This window comes from Artemia sp. Qi Xiang Cuo, chromosome 3 (genome assembly GCF_049724085.1).
Source record: "Artemia sp. Qi Xiang Cuo chromosome 3, ASM4972408v1, whole genome shotgun sequence".
NCBI lineage: Eukaryota > Metazoa > Arthropoda > Branchiopoda > Anostraca > Artemiidae > Artemia > Artemia sp. Qi Xiang Cuo.
The window spans coordinates 291,043-313,340 of NC_142796.1; the positions used below are offsets into that span (position 1 = coordinate 291,043).

The following is a 22,298-nucleotide window of genomic DNA, read 5'->3' on the forward strand; positions in this document are numbered from 1 at the left end:
GCTAAGAATAATTGGACGGTAAGCACCCCCCATGCCATAAAAACCTGAAAATTTTTGCCATCAAAAACGAACAAAAATTAATTAAAAAAAAAACTTTCCTATAAATAATTTTCTCAAAGAAAAGTAAAGTCAATTTTAAACTTAACCTGAGGAGATACAATACCTGTTAAAATTCAAACTCAAAACAGCCAGAAATTACTATGACAAAATAAATGGAATACAAAAGAAGAGAAACTGAATAAAAAGTAATAGAAAAAACATACAAAAATTAATAATATGAATGAATAAATAAATCTTAAAACTAGTAATGCTTGGATTGAATATGAAAATCAAGCGTAAAACGAAAACAAATATGTTGCTATTAAAGTATAAATGAAACTTAAAACGAACAGAAATTAAATAAACAATCAATGCGAACAAACATACAGTATATATTAATGTAAATAAATTAATAAATCTTAAAACGAGTGAAACTTAAATTGAATATGCAAATCAAGTTTGAATCGAATAAAAATAACAACAAACAAGAGTTTGGGTATCGTCTCACAAAAGACCTTCAAAGTAAAGCAGCACTTTCTTAACCTGTTTGGTGCCTAATGTTTTAGCTTATTTTTTGCTCGTTTTTTACCCACATTTTTTTTTTATTTTTTTTTGTCACCCACTACTTAAAAAAAACAATAACGGAATATGGAGATCTTTTTCATTAAAAACTGAATTTCCTGTTTTTCCTAAATTCATCAGATATTTATGGCTAATCTATACTTAACTAATTCAGACAATCACATTTCATCTTCATTGCCGGCACTTTAAGACAAATATTTTGACCTTCATAAGAACAGCGAATGAATTACTAACAAAAGAACAATCAGACAAGGGTATTATAGACCTCCATCACATCTGCTTACCATCAACAAAAGGCTTTTCTTCCATATACAAGAGCCACTTTCCCTGCTCTTTATGATTTTCCGCTTGATAAGGCCAGCTTATAATTAGTGAGAGGTGGGGCACACGCCATGGTCCTCCATTAAATACCTCAAAGCTGTGTAACACTTGAGGTCCGATTTCGTCCCTAAACTTGATGGCAGATTCCCCTCGAATTTCTCCACCGTAGAATACTTGCTCAGGTCGTCCCAGTCTATAATTAGGCTCTCAATAATATGAAACATAAACGAAACTTTTTTTCTTATGACCAATAAGAAGTACTCAAATGTATTACACAACGTGGAGAAATTGAAAAAAAAATTAACAAAAAGGAAAAAAACAAGACAAGACTAATCACAACAGAAAAAGAAAACTATCTATATTCAAAACAGAAAAAACGGAAACGAAGGCACGTCCAAGAAAAGTATATAGTTTAAATTTATCGTCGTAGCATCAGCAATGTCCGAAAATTTTAAAGTGCAGTCCCTAACACAAAACCGACATCAATTTTTGGCGTTACTAAGACAGTGTTGTAAATACACAAGGAACCTACAATGTTCGAGATATATGCCGTTACGAGTAGTGAATACAGCCAGGAACGCAAGCAAGAGTTTTTTGGTGGGGGGAGGGGGTATAACAATTTTTTGTGTAGTAGGCAATAATAAAAATAAAACATAAGTTTTATTTGTTAATTTGAATAAGAATTGCCCGGAAGTACCTACGAATTTAAGAAAATTTTGAATTTTGGGTTTGCGTTCAAGCCCCCCCCCCCCACGTACATTCTCAAGTAGAGCATATTTGAAACAATTAAAATAGATAAATAACGTATTGACTAACATAATAACCAAAGGAGGGTAAAAAGGGTGAAAATTCTATTCAAAAATAGCACGTGTTAGGCAATATTTTACAGAAACAGAATAAAATTATTTTCATAAATAACATCGAAAGATGAGGCAATAGCAATTTGGGGGTGGAGCTAAATGACAAGCTATGAATTCGAGGTTACGTTTGCACCAATAAGTTGATTGCAAGCTTTGAATTAGTAAGGTTCATGCTTACAACTAGAAGGCAGAAGTTCAAGGTTTTAACTATATATAAATGGCAATGTATACTGCCAATTAACTGGAACAAGTCACCATTTTAGGACTTCATTTTATGGTGTCCTTTTTTGTCTTCATCTCGTAAAATTAGTCTATTGGTAAAAACATGTATCGGCTGTAGTTTATGGCTTTCTGTTTTGAGAAATTATGCAAGAACCTCAGGCTAACGAGTATATGTACTTAGAATATATGCATTTAGAATGACTGTAAAATTGTTACAAAATAAAAAAACAAACAAAAACATTCTGAAGAAATTCTGTAAAACCTGAAATATAACCAGGTGGTATGTTTGACCATGAACCAACAACCAAGAATGTTATTGCTAAGATAGAACAACTTCACAATAGAACCTGCGTAGAGAATAGGGAGGCTGCAGGCCCTTACCCTCTCCTTCCCCCCCGCTGTGTGCAGGTATATACACGCAAGCAAGAGTTTACAATTTGTCAATAGATTTATTTTACTTATATATACATTTCACGATTTCTTGACGGATTTGTCCCCTTACCCTGGAAGGATTTTTAGTCTACATGTCAATATAGTCATATCCTTTATCATCATCAGGGGAGCCAGTTCATGGGAATACAGGTTTTTTTTATTTTCTTTTTTTTTTTTAATGAAGATACATGAAGTCTCAAATATACGAGAAAAAAAATTTCAAGATTTTTTTTTTCCTATGAAAATACCAAATTTTGTTTTTCAAAATATATAGGGGAGTCACTTGCCCCCCCCCCTCTATAGCCACCTCTTGCCCCCCCCCCAATTAGCACCCCCGGTTATTATCCTGAAACTATATTTAGTACACTCTTCGAAAATGACCCAATATCAATTTATGTTTCTCGGCGAGAGTCATCAATATTTCATTTTGTTCATTAAGATTTTCAAATTTTCTTTTATGTCTGGCTTTTCAAGTAGCTCATGCCACAAAAAATTCCAGGCTTGATTTCCTCTGTTTCCAGATTTAAAATGCAGATTGTTGGAATCTTTGGACTTGAGAATATACAGTAACCGTTCAAGATCATATATAGTCTGGGGTGTACATTTCTATTCTAAATTCAAGTTCACCAGGGAAAGTGCCAGGAAAAGGACACTGAAATTGAGGAAGAGTTGATTAAATTCTCCGACTTGATTAAGTGGAAAATTAGACCACCGTAAATACCTTATAAGAAATTAAGAATTCAATTTTTAACAAAAAAGACCTCCATATGAAACTATGTAGTTTTTGGTACGAGAAAGCCCCAATTTAAAAAAAGAGACATGGGTGAAGAATCAACAAGGAAAAACAAAAAAAACATGGGACTAAACAGCTCAAACAAGGACTATTTTTCACTTGAAGTTTCAGTTGTTTTGGAAATCAGCTGATTGCTAATATTTGAATATTTACAAACGAAAAGTGTTGTCAAATTTCACTAATCAATTGTGTTTATTTATTTTTATTGTTCAACGTGACAAAACTGACAATACTACCCTAAAAACTTCATAATTTTGAAAGAAAAGAGGAAAACCTTAGAAAAATCGTTATTTTCAGGTACGAAAAAGCCTAAGGTGGGTTCAGTGACAATTTCTTTTTAATTTTATGTCCTTGGTACTTCAAGTGTAGGCCGACTTTTTTCGCGAAAACTTTAGTAAACCTATAGTTGCAGCCAAACTAATTGTTATCAAAATACATTTCCTGCATATACACAGACGTAGGCTACGCTTGAATTCCGAGAAAATTATTTTTCAGAAAAATCGTAAAACCCTGCATTTTGGGTGAGGGTATAAAAGGACTCCGGGCTTAGTGCATACCTTCCAAAAGAACATTTTTTATGTTAAGGGTCACCAAGAGGTTATATTTGTTGAGATGTGCAAAATCTAAAAATGTTGGTCAAAGAGAGCACATTTTTAAGCATCAAACCACCCGCGATTAACTCTAGGCCTCTCCCCTTGAACCCTTCACTGCTTTACGTATCTACATGCGTGATACGTTCATGTCACATCCTAACAACTTTGGAAGTTTTGGCAACTTTGATTACATCAAACATCATCGGAAGATAAAATTGGAGGCATATGAAGGGATCGAGAGGGGCATGAATGACTTCAGAAAGTGTTACCACATATATAGCATTAGATAATGGAACCAGTCTTTTTACATCTCATCCCAGTCTAAAATACACAGAAAGCACTGGCGGATTCAGGGGGACCCCGGGCCCCAATATTTTTTTTGGGCGCCATCATTCCTTGTTTTTCTGTTTTCCCTCTTTGCTTTTACAATAAATTCGTCGATTTGGTCAATTATTGGCACCTTTGTCACATTGCTCCCCCCTCTCCAAGATTTTTTTTATTGGCGCCCTTGTCACATTGCCCCTCCCTCCCATGATTTTGCTCTAGATCCGCCCCTCACGGAAGGTACGGGTTTTCGCAAAAACACTACAAAAACGTACACAATATAACAATATTGTTTTCATAAATATGCAGAAGAGAACTTAATTTTGTTGGCTAGAGACATTCAAACGAAACTCTTGAGCAAGATCGTAGCCAGGATTTTTGGTCGGAGGGTTTATTATTGTTGGAGGGGGGGGGGTACAAAAAAAAACTTTACAAACACCACGAAAATTTGTTTATATGCATTTTGGCAACTTTTCTCCGAGTCTGACAAAAAACGTTTTTGGGGAAAGAGAGGTTCAGCCACCCTTCCCCTTGATACAGCCATTCACATGATCAGGATTTCTTCACGAGAGACAGGAGGGGACACTCAAATTTTGAAAAATAGTTATCAAATACAGGAGTTGTATGGAAAAGTCATCATGAGAATTCATGGTTTTACGAGATTTGAACTCTACCTTTGTGTGCGTGCCTGATGTAAACTATATATTGTTTCATAAGATTTAAGACCGAATAAAATAGAATCGCCTTCCATCCATCGATATGTACATATATATGAGTTATGCATATTTTTTTCTGTGACTTAGACAGGTTTTTTCCCAAGGGGACTGAAAATAATTCGAGGATTTCGAGTTATCGAGGTTCGAACGATCGAGAGTCAACTGCAAAAGATTATCGCCTTCAATCCATCAACATGTGTATATAAATGAGTGTCAACATCCAAAGCCATAATGATTGTTGTGTGGTGGAGGATGGCAGTGAGAAGGTCATTATAGTTCCCATATTCAGCTGTCTCTACTTTTCGACGGGTCATTTACCAAACATTAAGAGTAAACAGAACATGGAAGTGATTTATTGATCGCTAATAGGTCGGAGGTCTTAGAATGATTATTAGAAAGAAGCTGTTTGTCCATCAATGTGTCTGAGAAATTGTGAAATTGGTATTGGAAGTTACCAAAATCGCTGAAGTGATCTACCTAATTTACACATGCATAATAGCATAATCACTGCTAACTACTAGAGATAGGGAAGGATACAGAAAAACGGAGAGAGAAAGAGAGGGAGAGAGAGAGGAACAAAGAGATAGAGAAGGGGAGATAGAAAGAGAGTGGAAGAGACAGAAAATTATAAGTGTTTTTATTTTCCTATAATAAATTCTTCGAGGGGTGACTATTTTTGAACATCGTGCGTAAGTAGCACACCCATCATGCACAACAGAAAGTGAAACAGCATGCAGCTTCTTTTTTTGGAAGGAGCCAGTTAGACAATGAAATATGCATTAGCCAGCTAATGCAAAAAAAAAACATTTTTTTCAATTTTGTATGGAGGGGGTGTCTGAAATCCTAAACAATATCTATGGCGACGCTGCTTACCTTAAGTCTAAGGCTGCTTAAAAAAATCTGAAAAAAGGAAAATCAAATATGAAGGAATTTAGAGAGATTTTAAAAGGCCCAGAAAGTACTCTCCCACAAGCTAATAAAATTAATAATCAAATCCCGAACTTTCAATATATTCATTTAACCCCCTTCATTTCCAAAAGTGGCAACCGGGGGGGGGACTTGCCCACTAAAATGTTTTGTCTCTCCCCCACTTAGATTTAAAAAAACATTGTTATTTTCACTGAGCAAACTGAAAATTTATCCAGACCTAGATTTTTGAGACATTAGCCCCTCTCCTACATTAATGTGAATTGACGACATGTCCTAACTTGACCGAGAAAAAACAACCAACTGAAATGGAGACTCTAGACACATTCTCCCTTTAAATCTCTTCAAAACTTATTGAGTGATCCTTTAGAAAACGGCATTCTTTAAAAAGATAGAAGTTAATGAGTCATGGACCCCTCACTGATCGTTTGCTTAATGAAGAACCAATTTGAATTCCCCTTTGCACGCTGTGATTCTACTTCTCATGATGGTATAAGGAGTCTCAATCAATAATTAATGTTTAAGCATCCAGTTGTTTTTAATTGTCTTGATACCTATGAAGTTTATTTATTTTTGATTTTCTGAGAATTCAATTAGTAAAGCGTATTTGAAAACACTTCTGTGGGTTTTTTTTTAATTAGAAGTCTGCAATTAAAAAAGCCATTTAATAAATAATATTAATGTTCTTAGATTGAATATTAAATGAGTATCGATTCTTAGTCGTTTGAAGCAAAAAACCCGACTGGTTTATGAGGACGAGGAGCTTTTTGCAGAAGACATACAGGAGGTATTTAGAAAAAAAAAATAATGTAACATTGTAGTAAATATGTTGCAGAAGTGTTTCCGTAAAATTAAGCACAACTCTAATCAATTGAAGCAAATAATACAACCGGCTATCAGGTAACGGTAGCTTGTATAATACCTTATGTATAATAACATATCGTTTTAAATACACTCCTGCGTCCCACCCTTCAAGATTAGTTAGTTTTATTCCCGAGGGAAAGTACAGAAATTTTCCCCTAAAAGCAGGGGCGTCAATTTACAAAAAAAATTGTGGGAATGTATTCAAAATATAGCGAGGGCAAACTTGTCATTTTTCAACGAAAATACCAAAGAAAAGGCATTTTTCAATGAAAATATCCAAAAAGAAACTTCATAATTTTTAAACAACCAAAAGAAAAAGACTCAGGATGAGTTAGGTTTGTATATTGATGTTTTTATTTTGATATCCAACACAAGAAGGGTAAAAAAAAGTATACATTGAAACTGAAATTGCAATTTGCGAATTTGAAGAATCTGTCAACCCCGTTTTTACGTAACTTAACTTCAGTTTCTACGCCATTGTTAAATGGAGCCAAAATTCTTCATTCCTATCCCAAAAGGAGCCTCGCCAACGGTGCCTCTTCATTTCTACCCCAAATTCTCAAATGGAGGACATTGTGCATTTGTAATAAGCAGAATAAGGTACTGGTGCGTTATATGGACACTTCTAAAAAGTCAAGTTTGGTTAATGCTTAAAATAGGTTGAATATAAAATAGCTTATAAATAAATTTGGGCAATATATTTGCACATTAGAGGGGGAGGGGGCAAAGCATAGCATATATTAAATACGTAACCTAACCTAACCTAGGTACCTTTTCCCCCCTTAAACCCCAAAAAACAATCGTTTCAATATTGTAACTCATTGAGAAACCACGGCTTAGCAGTCATTTATGTATAGCGGTCTCTTGAGAATAACCTGTTCGACGGCTTTTTCATGACTGGTTTCCTTGTAAAATATATAAAAGTGTCCATATAACGCACCAGTACCCAGAATAATATCAGATTGAAATCAGTCATGGTTCCTCAGAAAACGCTGTTCCATTTCAACCTGAAATTACTCTATGAAATTACTCTAAAATTGCTGACGAGGCCGCATAAACATGTTCCATTTAAAATTTTTGAGAAAAACACAAATAGAAAACGTCTTCGAAACGTTTCAGCATTTTCCAAAAACCCATGATGTCATTAGACGCCCCCCTAACAATGAAAAATTTAATGAGCCATGTCATGCTTGCAAATCACACAATTCAAATGAGTTCATTAAGGATCTCAACTGAGACATGTATTTCTTTCCATGAACGACAAAGACTAGACCAGTTTACAATTAAATTTTTAATTACATGCTGCTTAATCAGCCCTTTTATCACGATTTTATAATAGCAAACTCGACCACTGTTGGAGTAAGTTTAATAAAGTTAGTGTATCACGACTATTTTTTAACGATATTATTTTTTTTCCCACGCTTAGACTCAGGCACGTACATGAGTATGCATGTTTAGCATTAAGATATTTGCTTATTTAAAAGATTTTTCAGTTCAGATTGTGTGTAAAAACTATTTTCTTTCTTATTTTACTTTTTTCACATAGTTTCTTTTTATATTTTGATTAATTTAACTTTCATTAATGGAATGTTATTTAAAATAACATCAAATAGGAATGTTATCCCAACTTTTAATTCTTATTAATTTATCACAATTTTTGTAATAGGAAACTCGACCATTGTTGGAGTAAGTTAAATAAGCTACTATATCACGACTACTTCTATATTTTTTTTACCCCACGCTTAGACTCAGGCACGTGCACCAAAGCCGTAGCTAGGTTTTCAGCACCTGGGGACAATGTCGGCCCCCTCATCATCACTCCCACAACGTAAGCAGATCATCGTATTGGCAATTAAACTCAGTTTGGTGCCCCTCAGAGGGTGCGGCCGGGGACAGCCGTCGTTCCTTTCCCCCTCTATTTACGCACAATTTTCTTAATTTCTAAGGAAGACTGAATCATTCTTCAAGAAAAAGTCAAAGTAAAATCCTATTTCTTGTTCAATGAATGGATAGATTTGAGGGTACTTGTTATGAATCCAGAAACCACGCGATGAACCGCATCTAGAATCTAATGAAATCATAATGAAAAAACTGGTTTCCGCTGCTTGTGAGGTATTGGTCCCTCCGGGAACTATGTTTAAACTTTAATTTTTTGGAGTTTTAGGGCTAAAAAGGTAACTAGGTTAGGTTACGTATTTAATATACTATGCTTTACCCCCCCCCCCGCCCCTAATGTGCAAATATATAGCCCAAATTTGTTTATAAGCTATTTGTTTGTTTGTTTCTAAAATATTTCTAAACTATACTCCAAAATTTTTTTTTTGCGCATCATCAAACATCGATTTTATTATGTGAGGATAATCAATAGGATTTTCACAATTTTTTTGCTTTTTTTATTTTTTTCTCCTCTCCTCTTTTCTCTGTCTTTTTCTCTTTTCTTTCATTTTCCTTCAAATAAACCAACCGCTATCGCTTGTCACTCGTATTTTATTATTTTATTTTATTATTAAAACTACGTATGCTGCTGCTTAGGGTGATAACATCGATTCGTTTGAATTATGAGAAGCGAAATATTGCTTTTCCCTAAAAAGCGTGAAACTACTTCTGATTGGTGGAGGTCAGGAGTGGGCTTGAATAGTACAGAAGCCATATCCACCTTCAAGGGTCTCTAACGGTGTTACTAGACAATTTTCGTTCCTTGGGGGTCGGTCATGGACAGATGGGAAAGAGGAACAACAACCTGCTGCAAATTTTCATCACTTGGCGAACTACTGTCCTGTTGGTTCAAATCACTTCTTGCAGACTTGAACGAGTCGGACAACAGTTGTCCATTTGCACTTGCAAGAAGTGAATTCAAAAGTGCAACAGTTTTCTCATGACCCCTACTGTATTTTACTGAGAGAAAAGATATTACTGGAAACGGATTGCGAGCGATACACTGCCTTCTAAGCCTTGTCTGTACTTGCCGGCATTTTCTTGCCATCTCCTTACGGAATGCTGTCTTGGCACCGATGAAGCACTCAAGAACCACGAATGCATCTATATTTCTGTTGCTTTGTGCAGCTCCATATATTACACAGTAATTTAATGTCTGAATAGACTGCAGTTTACTGCTATTGGTAGTTATTTGTGCCCGAGAAACAAGAAACTGCCGTCAAGACAAAACTTCAGATGATTCTAGCATTGTTTTGAGCCGATCACTTCTTTTTGATGATGAACTATCGACATTAAACTATTTATTTTACTAGTTAGAGATTACCATCCTTATTTATCACAAATTTTTATCAAAATTTTATCACAAAATTTTGTCACTATTTATCACAAATCAAATCACAAATCAACTTTAGTAAACATATGAAAATCTTTGAATAAAGGATAAAAAAAAAGGATTACACAGTAATTTACTGTCTGAATAGAATGCAGTTTACTGCTATTGGTAGTTATTTTTGCCCGAGAAACAAGAAACTACCGTCAAGGACAAAACTTCAGATGATTCTAGCATTGTTCTGAGCCGATCACTTCTTTTTGATGATGAACTATTGACATAAAACTATTTATTTTACTAGTTAGAGATTACCATCCTTATTTATCACAAATTTTATCACAAAATTTTATCACTATTTATCACAAATCAACTTTAGTAAATATATAAAAATCTTTGAATAAAGGATAGAAAAAAAAGGATTACACAGTAATTTACTGTCTGATTAGACTGCAGTTTACTGCTATTGGTAGTTATTTGTGTCCGAGAAACAAGAAACTGCCGTCAAGAAAAAACTTCAGATGATTTTAGCATCGTTCTAAGCCGATCACTTCTTTTTGATGATGAACTATCGACATAGTGTAACTGTGTAACATAGTAGCAACAATAGTAGCAACATGGCATAGTAGCAACTGTGGCAAATATTTTCTGGTAGCCAAACCACCCTCGAATGGAAAAGTGGTCGACAACTTTACATCCAGTTGCATGCCTGGACAAACTTTCATCCACATTCAGTATTTCAACAAGGTTGTTAACTTTGTAAGTGCTCCAAGAAACGATCAGAGGAAAAAACAATATGAACTATTCCTCAATATCCACAAAATTTATAACCTCCTCCTAAACAGTTAAAGAAGATACTCTTGGTCTCCACCTTGAGATTCTTAATACTAACTGTGGCAGTATCGACCAAGTCACTACTCCCCCATTTTCATTTTCTCTGGGCACCACTTGTTTTGTGTGCATCATCGCAGCAACAGTTTCCATCTTTAAGCCTTTAGCCATCTTTAGCCATGTTTGACAAAACTGAGAAATACGGTTTTGATTCAGCAGACGAATGGGGAGACAGCAGAACTGCAATATAAATTTGCAAAAATCATCAACTATCGATTCCCCCCCCCCCATCTTTCCCCGAACGCAAATTTTTCAGAACATATTAGGTTCAATTATGTCACTAACTCTATTTTTCACAAAGTTTTTCCTAGACTCTAATCCTGACCAATGCACATCAAAGATATATTTTTTCCCTCTATTTCCCTATCAGCATTCCCCAACAAAATTGGAAATCAAATCACGAGTGGTACCAGGGTTCTGACTGAACTGCTCAAAGCAATGACAATCGATGCACTGGAGGTTCTTGAATGCTTCATCTTCGCTGTCGAACCTCTTGGTGACCTGCCTACAGAGCTCTACAAAATATAACCTGCAGTTTTTTCGGAATTCTGCAAGCTTCAGCAGAAAATTCGCATGCCTGCTAGAATTGTTGGCGGCAACTTCCGACAATAACAAACTACAACCGGTGTTTGTCCTGAGGTTCAATTGGCTCAGAGGAAGAATTACACTCTGGGGTGTCTGATCCTCCAGGGAGAGTTTCAAAACTTCCTCCTGTTTAGCCTTTTCTATCACACTGGGCTTCACAAGGCACTTCAATGCCGAGATAAATGTACCTCTGGTGCTAGTCAGAATACTGTAAACGCAAACTTCTCTGCTCTGAAACTCCAGATTGTGCACGTTGATCTTCTTCAGCGTGAAAGACAGAAAACAAAGATATGCTTTGCAGAAGGGATCGTTCATGAAACGATAAATCGGCCTTGCCTTCTTCCGACTAGCCCTATCAGTGTCAGGATTGTTAGACCGATCACCCAGGAACAGGATCAAGCCACCCCACTGTTAAAAAATTATGTTAACCACTGCTTCAAGAGACAAGCAATGTGTTCCACTGATGGATAGCAGCCTGTGTTTGGCAATATTTGTCAACTTTTGAAACTGTTTATACTCCTTAATTCGTTTTGGACTAAGACCAATATAGTTGATTAGGTTTCTAATAAAGTCTTCTGCACTTTCAGGTAAGAGTTTTGAAGCATGAGAAGAACAAAGTGCCAAGGAGTGACTAGAACAGCCTAAGGTAAACAGTTGAGGCACCTGCTCTTTGAGTAGTTCACCAAGACCTCTTCTGTCTCCAATATTGACTACAAAATTTTCATAGGCAATACCGATAATATTCTCAAGAGGAATGTCATGGCCATTGAGGAAGGACACTATCAACTCTTTCAGCCCACTGCCAGTCGCATCTGTAACCTCTAACAGAGGAAGGAACTCTCCCCTGACAATATTGTTCTTGTTGTACTTCACATTCACTACTAAACTTTTTGTTTTGAGTGGTAGGTCGATTCGTCCACTATCAGAGCGAGTTTTGTTTTCCTAAGCTCTTCGTTAGCTCCTTCAGCTCATAGTCTCCCAGAACATTCTTTATGACTCCCGTCATTTTAGTCCGAGAAATTTGCAATTTTTTAGCAACTGAAGAGTCAGGAAAGTACACATTCGTTAACGGAATCAAAGTTTCACTCTTCCTAACCGAGACCTCTTCCGAAGCAATCCATGCAGAGAGGCGAAGTTTGACTTCAGCTATTAGTTTATATAATTTTGACTGATTTTCAGGTTCTTTTTGGAAACTATCATCAGAAAGCAGTGAAATAGCAGGGAGGTTTTTTAATGTCTTTTGGTGTGTAATCAACAGGTTCAACATGACCTAAAACTGCTTTTCAGATTGCATAAGACACGTGTGTCATGACAACAGACAACCTGAAAATAAGCATCCTCTTGTCTATTGGCACATGGACTATAGGCCAGCTTGATTCGCTATGTTTGAATCATTTTTCCACGCACACCACAGCAACAGGCCTAGTGTGTGTTTTAACTACATTGGGAGGAAATAGCCATTAGGACAAACCAGCAAAAGATTTCGGAGGACTCAACAGTTTGCGGTTTCTGTCCACACATTAGAAAAAAAAACACTTCATGAGTCAGTTTTTCCTCCCCTGTGAGGAATTACCACCTCAGTGGGTGCTGTACATCCTTTTTTCTGTTTTTCACCACTTTTGAGCAAAAAATGACCATACACCCTTGTGCACCGAACACCCCTATTATTGTATTTAAGGTGTATTAAAATTATTTAAGGTGTATTTAAATTCTATGAAGGTGGGAAGGACTGAAACTGAAACCATAGAATAAAAAATATCAATTCAGACACATAAAAATGTTCAAATTTTGTTCAACAGAATGAAACTTGACACAAAAAAAATTTAACATTTTTTTTTATTTCTGGTAAATTTACTAAGAAACTTACTAAATTTAAAAATGTCTCAAAAATTTACTAAACGTGGCCTCGATTTACTAAATTTACTAACTCAGGTCCGTTTTTACTAAATTTAGTAAAATTTTATTAAGTGTGGCAACCATGCACCAGTTAGTGCATGCCAAGTGTGTGAGAAGTGTCCCAAGCGTAGTAGAACTGTGCGTCACACGAGGCATTCTGAGATACACACAGAGTGGCAGACAGTGCGAATAATTAAAGAAAAATATGTTTGATTATTCCTCTGGGAATCATCAAGCATACTGAACAATGTCTATTTATTTATTGGGGAGGGGAGGGCAGAAGGGGGCTACTAGCAATTCATCAATGGCTAAGTTTAAAAGGTTAAGTAAAACAAGAAACAAACTGATCCAACATCGTAAGCGGGGGAACTACAAAAGAGGGACGCAGTGAGGAAGGTAACTTCTCCCCTCCTGGATTTTGAAAATCCTTTTTTAAATATTTTCATTTAAAAATGTAAAAAATAACCCCCCCCCCCCCTTTATTTAAAAAAAATGTCATGTATTTAGTATCTTCAATAAAGTAATCTAAAAAAAATATTTGCTCCCCTCCTAAATTTTTGTGAATTTGCACCCCTGATCATGTGTAGAAAAACTATGTCAATCTTTTCCCACTTGTTCAGGATTTTTGAAGGAGAGGGTAATAGGAGTTTAATAATGGCAAGAGATTAAATTGTTGTCCAGTTAAAAAAAAAAAAACACTAAAGGTTATTTGGAAGCCCTGGCATCACATCCATCAATAGTTACCACCTGGCTTACCTAAAAGCAATGACCTACAATCAAACACCCGCCCTTTTTTTATTCAAATTCAATACCTGTAATTCAATAGTTGAGTGAAGATGCCGACAAGATCAATTACAATTTAATATTTACTCCTTTCAACTGCCATTCAATGTCTCTTACCAAAAAGGTTTGTATTAGCAATCCCCTTTATATTTAAATGCAAACTAGGGGTTTCTAACTCGCAAAAAAATAAAGGTAAAGTGTAAAGAGCACGGCAATGGTCTTTAGAGTCCCTTCCGGTGATGCTGATCTCCGTTTCATGGCCCTTAACCAGGAAGTGCAATGGGGGGTCGGGGAGCCAGCCATCCTATGGTTTACGAATGAAAGATCTAAAGTGGAACTGGCCAGTCATGACAAAAATAAAGAGAAATCTCAAGAAGGAGAAAACAAACAGGACTACGGCCAGAAGAAGGAAAGGACAGACTAAAACGATGCGGATATTTCGCTTGTATAAAACAAGGTGTAGTCAACGCTAAGAAACAAAGATAAAATCTAAGCTAACCTAAAATTAAATAAAATCTAAAACCAAGAAATAAAAGAAACAATATATAAATATACAATTGTTGCTACTGTGATAGAGCATCACGGAAGCTAAATAGAGTTGCTGTAATGGGAACACTGAAACAACTGGAGCGGCTTAGTTTGAGGGGCGGGACTGGTAATTCAAGTTTTTCAAAGAATTTGATAAATTCCCTTTGAATTACTGCAGCTGATTTGCCCTTCTGTATTGAAATATGTTTCTCTTATGTTTTCGGTAGCTATATCTAGTTGAAATATTCTGGGCACTACTCTAAGCCCAAGAGCCCAAGGCCGTATCCAGGGGGGGGTTTACCCGGTTTGAACCCCCCCCCCCGAAATTTTTGACCGACTCGAAAATAAGTGGAAAATTAGTAAAACCTAGGTAAAAATCAGTTAAATTAGTCGAAAACTGAGTAAAAAATTAGTAAACCCCCCCCCCCAAAAAAAAAGTCAAAAATTAGTAAAACCCCCCTTGAACAAAAATCCTGGATACGGCCCTGCAAGAGCCTATAGTCTCTTCTTCACTACTCTACATTAATGGTTTCGATTCGCCCTCCCTTCCCCCTGATCCTTGCTTACTAATCCTTGCCTGACTCCTTCAATTCTATAGGGATTACAACTCAGTGGGAGACGTCGAGCCCAGCTTCTTTCAAATATCAAGGTAATTGATCTTTTTACACAGTATTTGCGTAAAATTTGTCCGTTTAGACTCTCTCTTCATCCTTTTCTCTTCTCTCTCTCTACATCTCTCTCTCTTTCCCTCTTTCTCGTTCTCAAATAAAACAATATGAAAATATAGAAAAACAGATATAATATCTTAAATAAGACAGTGGAGAAAAAACGAACTTTTAATAAAAAGAAAGGTCCGAATATTTCGCTTCACGTCCGGGAGCCTTTATCATCGGAAAAGATTATATATATAAAAAAAACTAGGCTAAATTAAATAGAACATATCAATAAAAATAAAAAACACAAAATCATGATAAATATGCTGTCTTTCTGGTAGGCTGTATCACAATAATGTAACAGCAAAAACACGTGGTCCTTATATTCGTTTTTCTCTGTTTTCTTTTTGTTTTACTTGTAAATGAAAAGGCAGTGCGGTCTGAAAAATATCCCTCCCCCTCTCTCTCTCCCTCTGGCGCACGCCCTGTCGTTCACATTTCTAGAAAATGTCTAGTATGAATCCCCTTGTCGGTTTTCTTGTAAGCCGACAGAGGGGTCAAATTGGTTGAGTTCAATTTAAATGTTCGCAATTTGCAATCTAATCATAGAAATGCTCTGAGGTTATAAGGCTAATCCCATCTGTCTTCAAAATGTCAAGTAAGTTTTACATTTGCTGATAACAAAGTACTCAAAATGAAAATCCGAACGATAGGGTAGTAGTTACAGGTAATTAAAGAGCTTAAATTTTAATCCTATGCTGAAGAGGGAGAAAAATGAAAAGAATGTTTTACGAAAATAGAGAGGAATTGATAATTTTGGCATAGGCAAATCAAGACCATATCGAACTAATTAGGCAGTGATTCCACTATCCCCAGGTTTTTCGGTGTTTCTCCGAATTTTCCCGAAAAAAAGCTTTCTCACAAATTTTCCTAAGGGAAAATCGGGTTCCCCCAAATTTCTGCAAAAATTAACAATTGCAAATACATTGAAATACTTAGGCAGTGATTCCACTTACCCCAAATTTTTGGTGTCTCTCCTATTTTTCCTAGAAGAAAATTGTGCTTCCCCAAATTTCGCTTAGAGAGGTTCTCCCAGATTTCACAATTAAAATTTACAATTTTAAGTACACGAACGCCAATACAAAGAACAAATCGTTCATTTCAGTTACCGTTAACTTCCCGAGAGATTTCCGACAGCCCAATTTTGTTAAGAGGAGATTTGGGGAACCGCCTAAAATCCAAGGATGGAAACCTTACCCTGCCCCACTTAAGGGTACAAGCTTATTTTTCTGTAGCACCCTTAGACAACCCTTAAAGCCACACAAACTACGGAACCATTCCATCAATGCTTCTACCTGGACAGCGTTTACTGCAATGAATGGGGTTGATTTTCGTTTTACAAAATCATAGAAATTATTATTCATTTAAGACACTTGTTGCATTGAGCCAGCTTAGTTTTACACGTTTAGCCACACCAATTTAACATTAGTAAAAAAAAAAAAAAAGTCTCTTATTTCTATATTGTCCGCATCGCGTCTAAAGGTTGTATCAAGCATTTTCAAACTCTTCCGATAATTGCAAAAACCCTTTGTAAGCTGCTCTGAAAGGGAGAAACGGTAGGGCAAGTTATGTTCAAGGCAAGGTTAGGTCGATCCTGCTGACCCACATTGGCCTGCTTTTAAGAACAGCCTAGCAAACGGTTACTTCAGGAGTGCAAAAAAGTACGACGCGATCTTCACACATGACAGCGACGATATCTTCAAATTCTTTTTTCATCGCTAAAATGAATTTCCCCGGAAACACAGATATTACTGCATGACCGTCTGAATCAAAACTGAAACGCAGAGTAATAATTAGCTGAAAACGCATCTGATGAGCCGTTAAGCAGAAAAATGGGCAAAAACTCGTTGATGGGAGGGGTTAATCTTTCTTCTGATCTGGCCAACTTTACTTATCAATTTTTAATCTTAGTTACCTACCGGTGAAATTTCTTACGGCAGAATTTATTCAAGTTCACTGTCCTTTCGTCTATGACTTTTGCCATCGGGTGCGTGTTCATCAATGTTTTTTGTTCACTGGAAAAAGGCGCCAGTTTGAAAAGCGAGTCTAGAAAGGAGAATTAAAAAACTCACCCTCGGACAGACACCTCAGCTCGTTTGACAACCCTTGCTTCTAACTCCAAATCTCCTTGAATACTTTGCTCGTCCGAAGTAGTGTTTGTCCATATTTTAAATTCAATTCTGTCTCCAAGTTCACCTGGACTAAACCTTAGACGCAGTGAATTTGACTCTTTTTTGAAAGGATTTCCAAGGGAACAAGTGACCAGGGTTACATTGTAAAGGTTACAGCTGATTTTATTGCCCTACAAAAAAAGTGGATTAATTTTTTTCGGCTTTGAAGACATACAATTGTCATAAACAGAACAAAATAAATGACCTTTAAAATGATACAGAAGGACATTCCGACGATCCGGTAATTTGGGAAAGCAAGAAGCGGGGGGGGGGGTTATTCGAGCTTCTTTATGATTATCTCAATTGTTTTTCCTCAAAGCGCGTGTCCCTTTGGCAGATTTTGCCAATCTGCAAGTGTGCCAATTCCGCAAAGATTGTGGTCTGTAATTACCAATGTAAATTACCAACAGGGTACCAGTAAACAAGTCTCTATTGAAAATATAGATTGTACATAAGTGACATGTTCACAAAACAAAAACATGTCTCCATTTGGCAAGTTCTACAAAACCACAACGTCAGTCTGCAATAATGGGGGGACTTCAGAAACAGATTCGAGGCGCAGGCAAGTGAAGCTCGCTCTAAATAAAAAGATAAAATAAAAAGGGGGTGTCCACCCTTCCCCTCCCCCTAAATAAAAAGATAAGCAAATAATAAAAAGCAAATAATACAGTAAGAACATTCCCAGAGCTATTAGTGCCCTTATGGGCGTGGTATTTTGAGATAGGCTTGCTGATATTTTTTTTTCCATTTATAGAAAAGCCTTCTTTGGTAGTGTCAAAGTGTCCATCGCTTGATTCAGGCCGGCTGGGGCGACAGCAATCATCTTTAAGAAGAGGAGAAAAAGTAAACGGCAACTAACCAGCCTGCCAGTAGCAGCATTTGGTGCTTGATCCTCAGAACTGGTACTAGCAAGAAAACTTCTTTCTCCCACCTCGGATAGCTTCTCCAAAGATCGTTTCTAGGGACCCTGGTCAGCACTTCATATTTCCAAGGCAATTGACCCCCTGGACATAATTTAAGTAGCAATTAGTGTCTTCAGTCCGTCCCATCTCGGCAGCTTATTCCCCAAAATACCCAATCAAAATACCCCCCTCACCGTCAGACATTGGGCAGTGGGGCTAGTGGTTGGACAGTTACGGAAATTAGCTATGGTAGGCTCTTATTTGTACCTAACACTCTCAGGGACATCACGAGCAATTTGTCACCCATTACCCCCAACTAAGAAGAGGAGTGGTTAATCCAGGTCTGCCAGAATCTTTCAATTTTTTATAATACTCTAATTTTATTTATTTTTCTTTTTGCTACTTGTCACACACGACTTAGCGACAAAACTACAGCTATCGATTAAACCTAAAGGAGACAATACGTATATCCTTGGATTTATTAATTTCAGGGCTGTGCATTCATCGAGCCAGAACTAATAATATTATTTAGGCGTTTATTAGAGAAAGATATAAAGTACCACAAGAAATGGGAAAAAAAATGGCCAACAATTTTCAGCTAATTTATAACGTATTTCCCCATCTATAAGAAACACAAAGCAAATAGAATTTAATAAATGGGTAAAGCTGAATATCAGATACCGAATGAGAGCAAAATTCTAACGCTGAAAATTTTTAACCGTAGTCAGGAAAATAGCATACAAAAACTAGCACAGGTTGCATAACCATTAGTGCCAAGTAAACTGGAAATGAAATACGAAGTATTGATCGAAAAGTAAGCAAATTGAAGCAAAATTCTAAGCAGTAGCTTTTCCAGTGCAGCACCTCATGATATTGAGGCTCTCCGAAGCCACTAGAATAAAAGAGTTTTTTAACATAAAAAAACACTTTTTTAAAAAAACAGACATATTGAATAGCAAAGGAAGATCTAGAATGTGCAAAAAACAGGTCCTAAATAACAGTAAAAAAACGACTTTTTTTTCTTTTTCTTCACTTTTATAAAATTTATTTTGCGTAACGTAATGCCTTTTGGTGTACTTGATCCGACCAAATAAGGGATACCTTCTTCTTCGCAGGCCAATTAAATTTGGATTTCCTATTATTTCGACACGAAATGCCCTTGCCCTTTCAAGCTTATTGTCTTTCTTGGCAGGCGAAAGGCGAATAGTGTTTGTTTTCTTTTTTAATAAATGTATATCTCATAAAAAAAAAAAAAAAAAACTATCTACTCATTTTTTTTTTCGACTGTGCTTCTTTTTCGGATATCGGATCTACTATGACAATCCAAGCTTGACATGGTTAATAACAAAGAAAAGAAGAAAAATAACCATGGAAAGAAGCCAAGTACAATGTAAGAGTAAGAAATTGGATTTCAAATATTGGATGAGCCAACTCAGGACCCGATGGCCAATTGTATAGTCCATAGAATTTTTTGGTGATTAACAAAAATATGGCTTAAGTTTATGCATGCCCAAATCAGCCTCTGGGGGGAGGGGGAAATCTATAGTCTTTTTAAAAGCTCAAAATAAGCCTTTTTTGACGATAAGTGTCACACTTTGCAAAGTGTAGGAAAAATTAAAAAAGAAAAATGCTCTCACACCAGATTTTTGGAATACTTTTTTTACCTTCATAAAAAAATCTCCACCCCCTCCTTCCTTACATTTTTATGAATTGGAGTTTTAATTTTTAATGGAAAACACATCAATGAGCATTTGTGCGATTTATGGTAGTAGCGGGTGCCACATCTGAAAACACATGAGACCAGACGGCTTAAGAAAATGTAATTTTCCTATGAAAGAGTAGTTGCCTCTGGGAACCAACAGGTTATTAATGTTTGAATTTCTACGGACGAAGAGCACTGCCAAATCTAATTAATTAGTTTTGCTTATTCATTTTCTTGGTTTAACAGGCAAAACTGAGGGAAATGAGGTAGCCCACCTCCCCAAAAATTTCATAAGTTTGGAACAACCAAAAAAAAGATCTTAGAGAATCAGGGTTTTCAGGTATGAAAAGACCTCTGATGGGTCAAGGCGGGGGGAGGGAGGTTGTTTTTAGTTGATGTCCTTGAAACTTTAAAAAAATGAATAGACAGACCCTGATATCATTCCTGGTCTTATCCCTGCATTCCCAGCCATAGAACCTTGCGAGGGAAAATAAAGGCTGACTTTTCCACATTACCAACTAAATTATTCATTTTAGGTACATATTTGACCGACCATATACCAAACAGTAAGCTGTACGAGATATACGGTTCGGTCCTATTTTCTCGGGCTATAATGAAAGAAAGGCTAAGATGATTACGGATGAAGGATGATAAATTGTCAAACATCATGCTGCTTGACCATATATCTTCGGCAAACCGAGAACCAGGTCGTCTCCAATTTATACGTGAATAGGTTATAAGAAAATGTAAAGCAAATTGAAACTTCACGAGAGGATGTAAATAGCGAAACTACGAGTAGAGTGGGATGAAGGAGGAATGTGCGCAGCTATGGTCGCCTCAGTGGGTTGTCAGCAAGAGTAGTAGTAGTAGATGATTGCAAATAATTTCTTTTTTGGTGGTTTCCAACTTACAACGGGAATAAATTGAAGTTGAAGGCCCCATTTTCAGCTATTTCTGTGAGTGAGAAAAGGGAAAACAGCTTGTTCATGAAGAAAAAGAATGTTATTTAAATTTTGAGATTCAAATAAGATGGGGAAAAAGAGAGTGAACCAATCGTTAGGTCTTGTTTGGCTTGGGTGGGTGAGCTATAAAATTGGACCTGGACTAGCTGTAAACTTAAGTTTAAAAACAAAAAAAAAAAATATCACCTACATCTTCTGAATTGTCTGAGCCAATCTAGCATAACCTATAATTTAAATATATTTAGCCATTGAATGCATGTTTCTGTAACTGTAGCGACTAAAAGATAAACTATTCAAATTAAAAAAATAGTGAATTTTGCAGAATAATCTTAGAATCATGAGAATGGTTGTACACTACAGTAGCCTACATAGAAAATATTGACCAAGTGAGAAACTTAGAAAACTCGACTTAATATGTCATTATGCGAAGGTCTAATACTACCCGAATGAAGCAAGCGTATTCGTGGCGGTCGAAGGTCCAAATATCCAAATACTACCGGAGTGAAGCGAGGGTAAAACCCATACAGATGAAGGCCAGAATTGCCGATCGTAGTGAGCAGAAGATGAAGTGGGGGAAGAAGAGGCATAACTTGAATTGGGGATTGAAGTCCTAATAATATTTCGAAATCTTAACGAATTTACCCTGAAATCAACCCTTTTCACACAAATAGCCCATTTTACACATTTATAAAATTGTAACCCCCATCCTCCAGCAGATAGTCCCTCAAAAACAGAATTCTAATTATGTATCAAAGTCAGTTGGGACACTTTACTCTTAATTGTCCATTATTTTACCAAACATATTTATAGCTCTCCCTCCTCGTTTTTTACATGGATTATGGTATTGTTATATATTATATTATACATATAATATAACATATAATATAATATGTATAGTTGATGTAATATACGACACATGGATGCATTTGAATACAAAAGAGGCACTTGGATATTAGTTTTTCGCTTCCAAGAGATGGTTCAGGATGGCTCAGCTGATATAGGATGGTTCACCCTCTAAACGATACTTCAGACTACAGGGATTGGGTGGAGTGAAGCCACAATAGGTGCAGAGGTATTAAGTAAAACCCACTGGGCAAACAAGCTCTCTAACCACAAGAATCTAGATATGGTCCAAATATAAGGCCACTTACCTTTATCAGCGACAAAATACTTGGCACGAGAGCAGTGGCGCCATTTCAGAAAACCTCAGGGAGGGACCAAAGATCAATT

The 22,298-nt window shown here is 36.4% G+C and overlaps 1 protein-coding gene across 2 annotated transcripts in view; it reads right to left on the bottom strand.

Moving 5' to 3' along the window:
- The window catches only part of LOC148953625 (integrin alpha-PS1-like), an 86,236-nt gene that overhangs the window by 28,574 nt on the left and 35,364 nt on the right, over positions 1-22,298 (bottom strand). For both annotated transcript variants that reach the window (XM_089087283.1, XM_089087282.1), the window contains exons 2-3: positions 17,404-17,633; positions 906-1,135 (exon numbers count right to left, since the gene is read on the bottom strand). In XM_089087283.1, coding sequence (XP_088943409.1) covers positions 906-930 — 25 coding nt within the window. In that variant the 5' untranslated portion in view covers positions 931-1,135; positions 17,404-17,633. The remainder of the gene's footprint in view (positions 1-905; positions 1,136-17,403; positions 17,634-22,298) is intronic.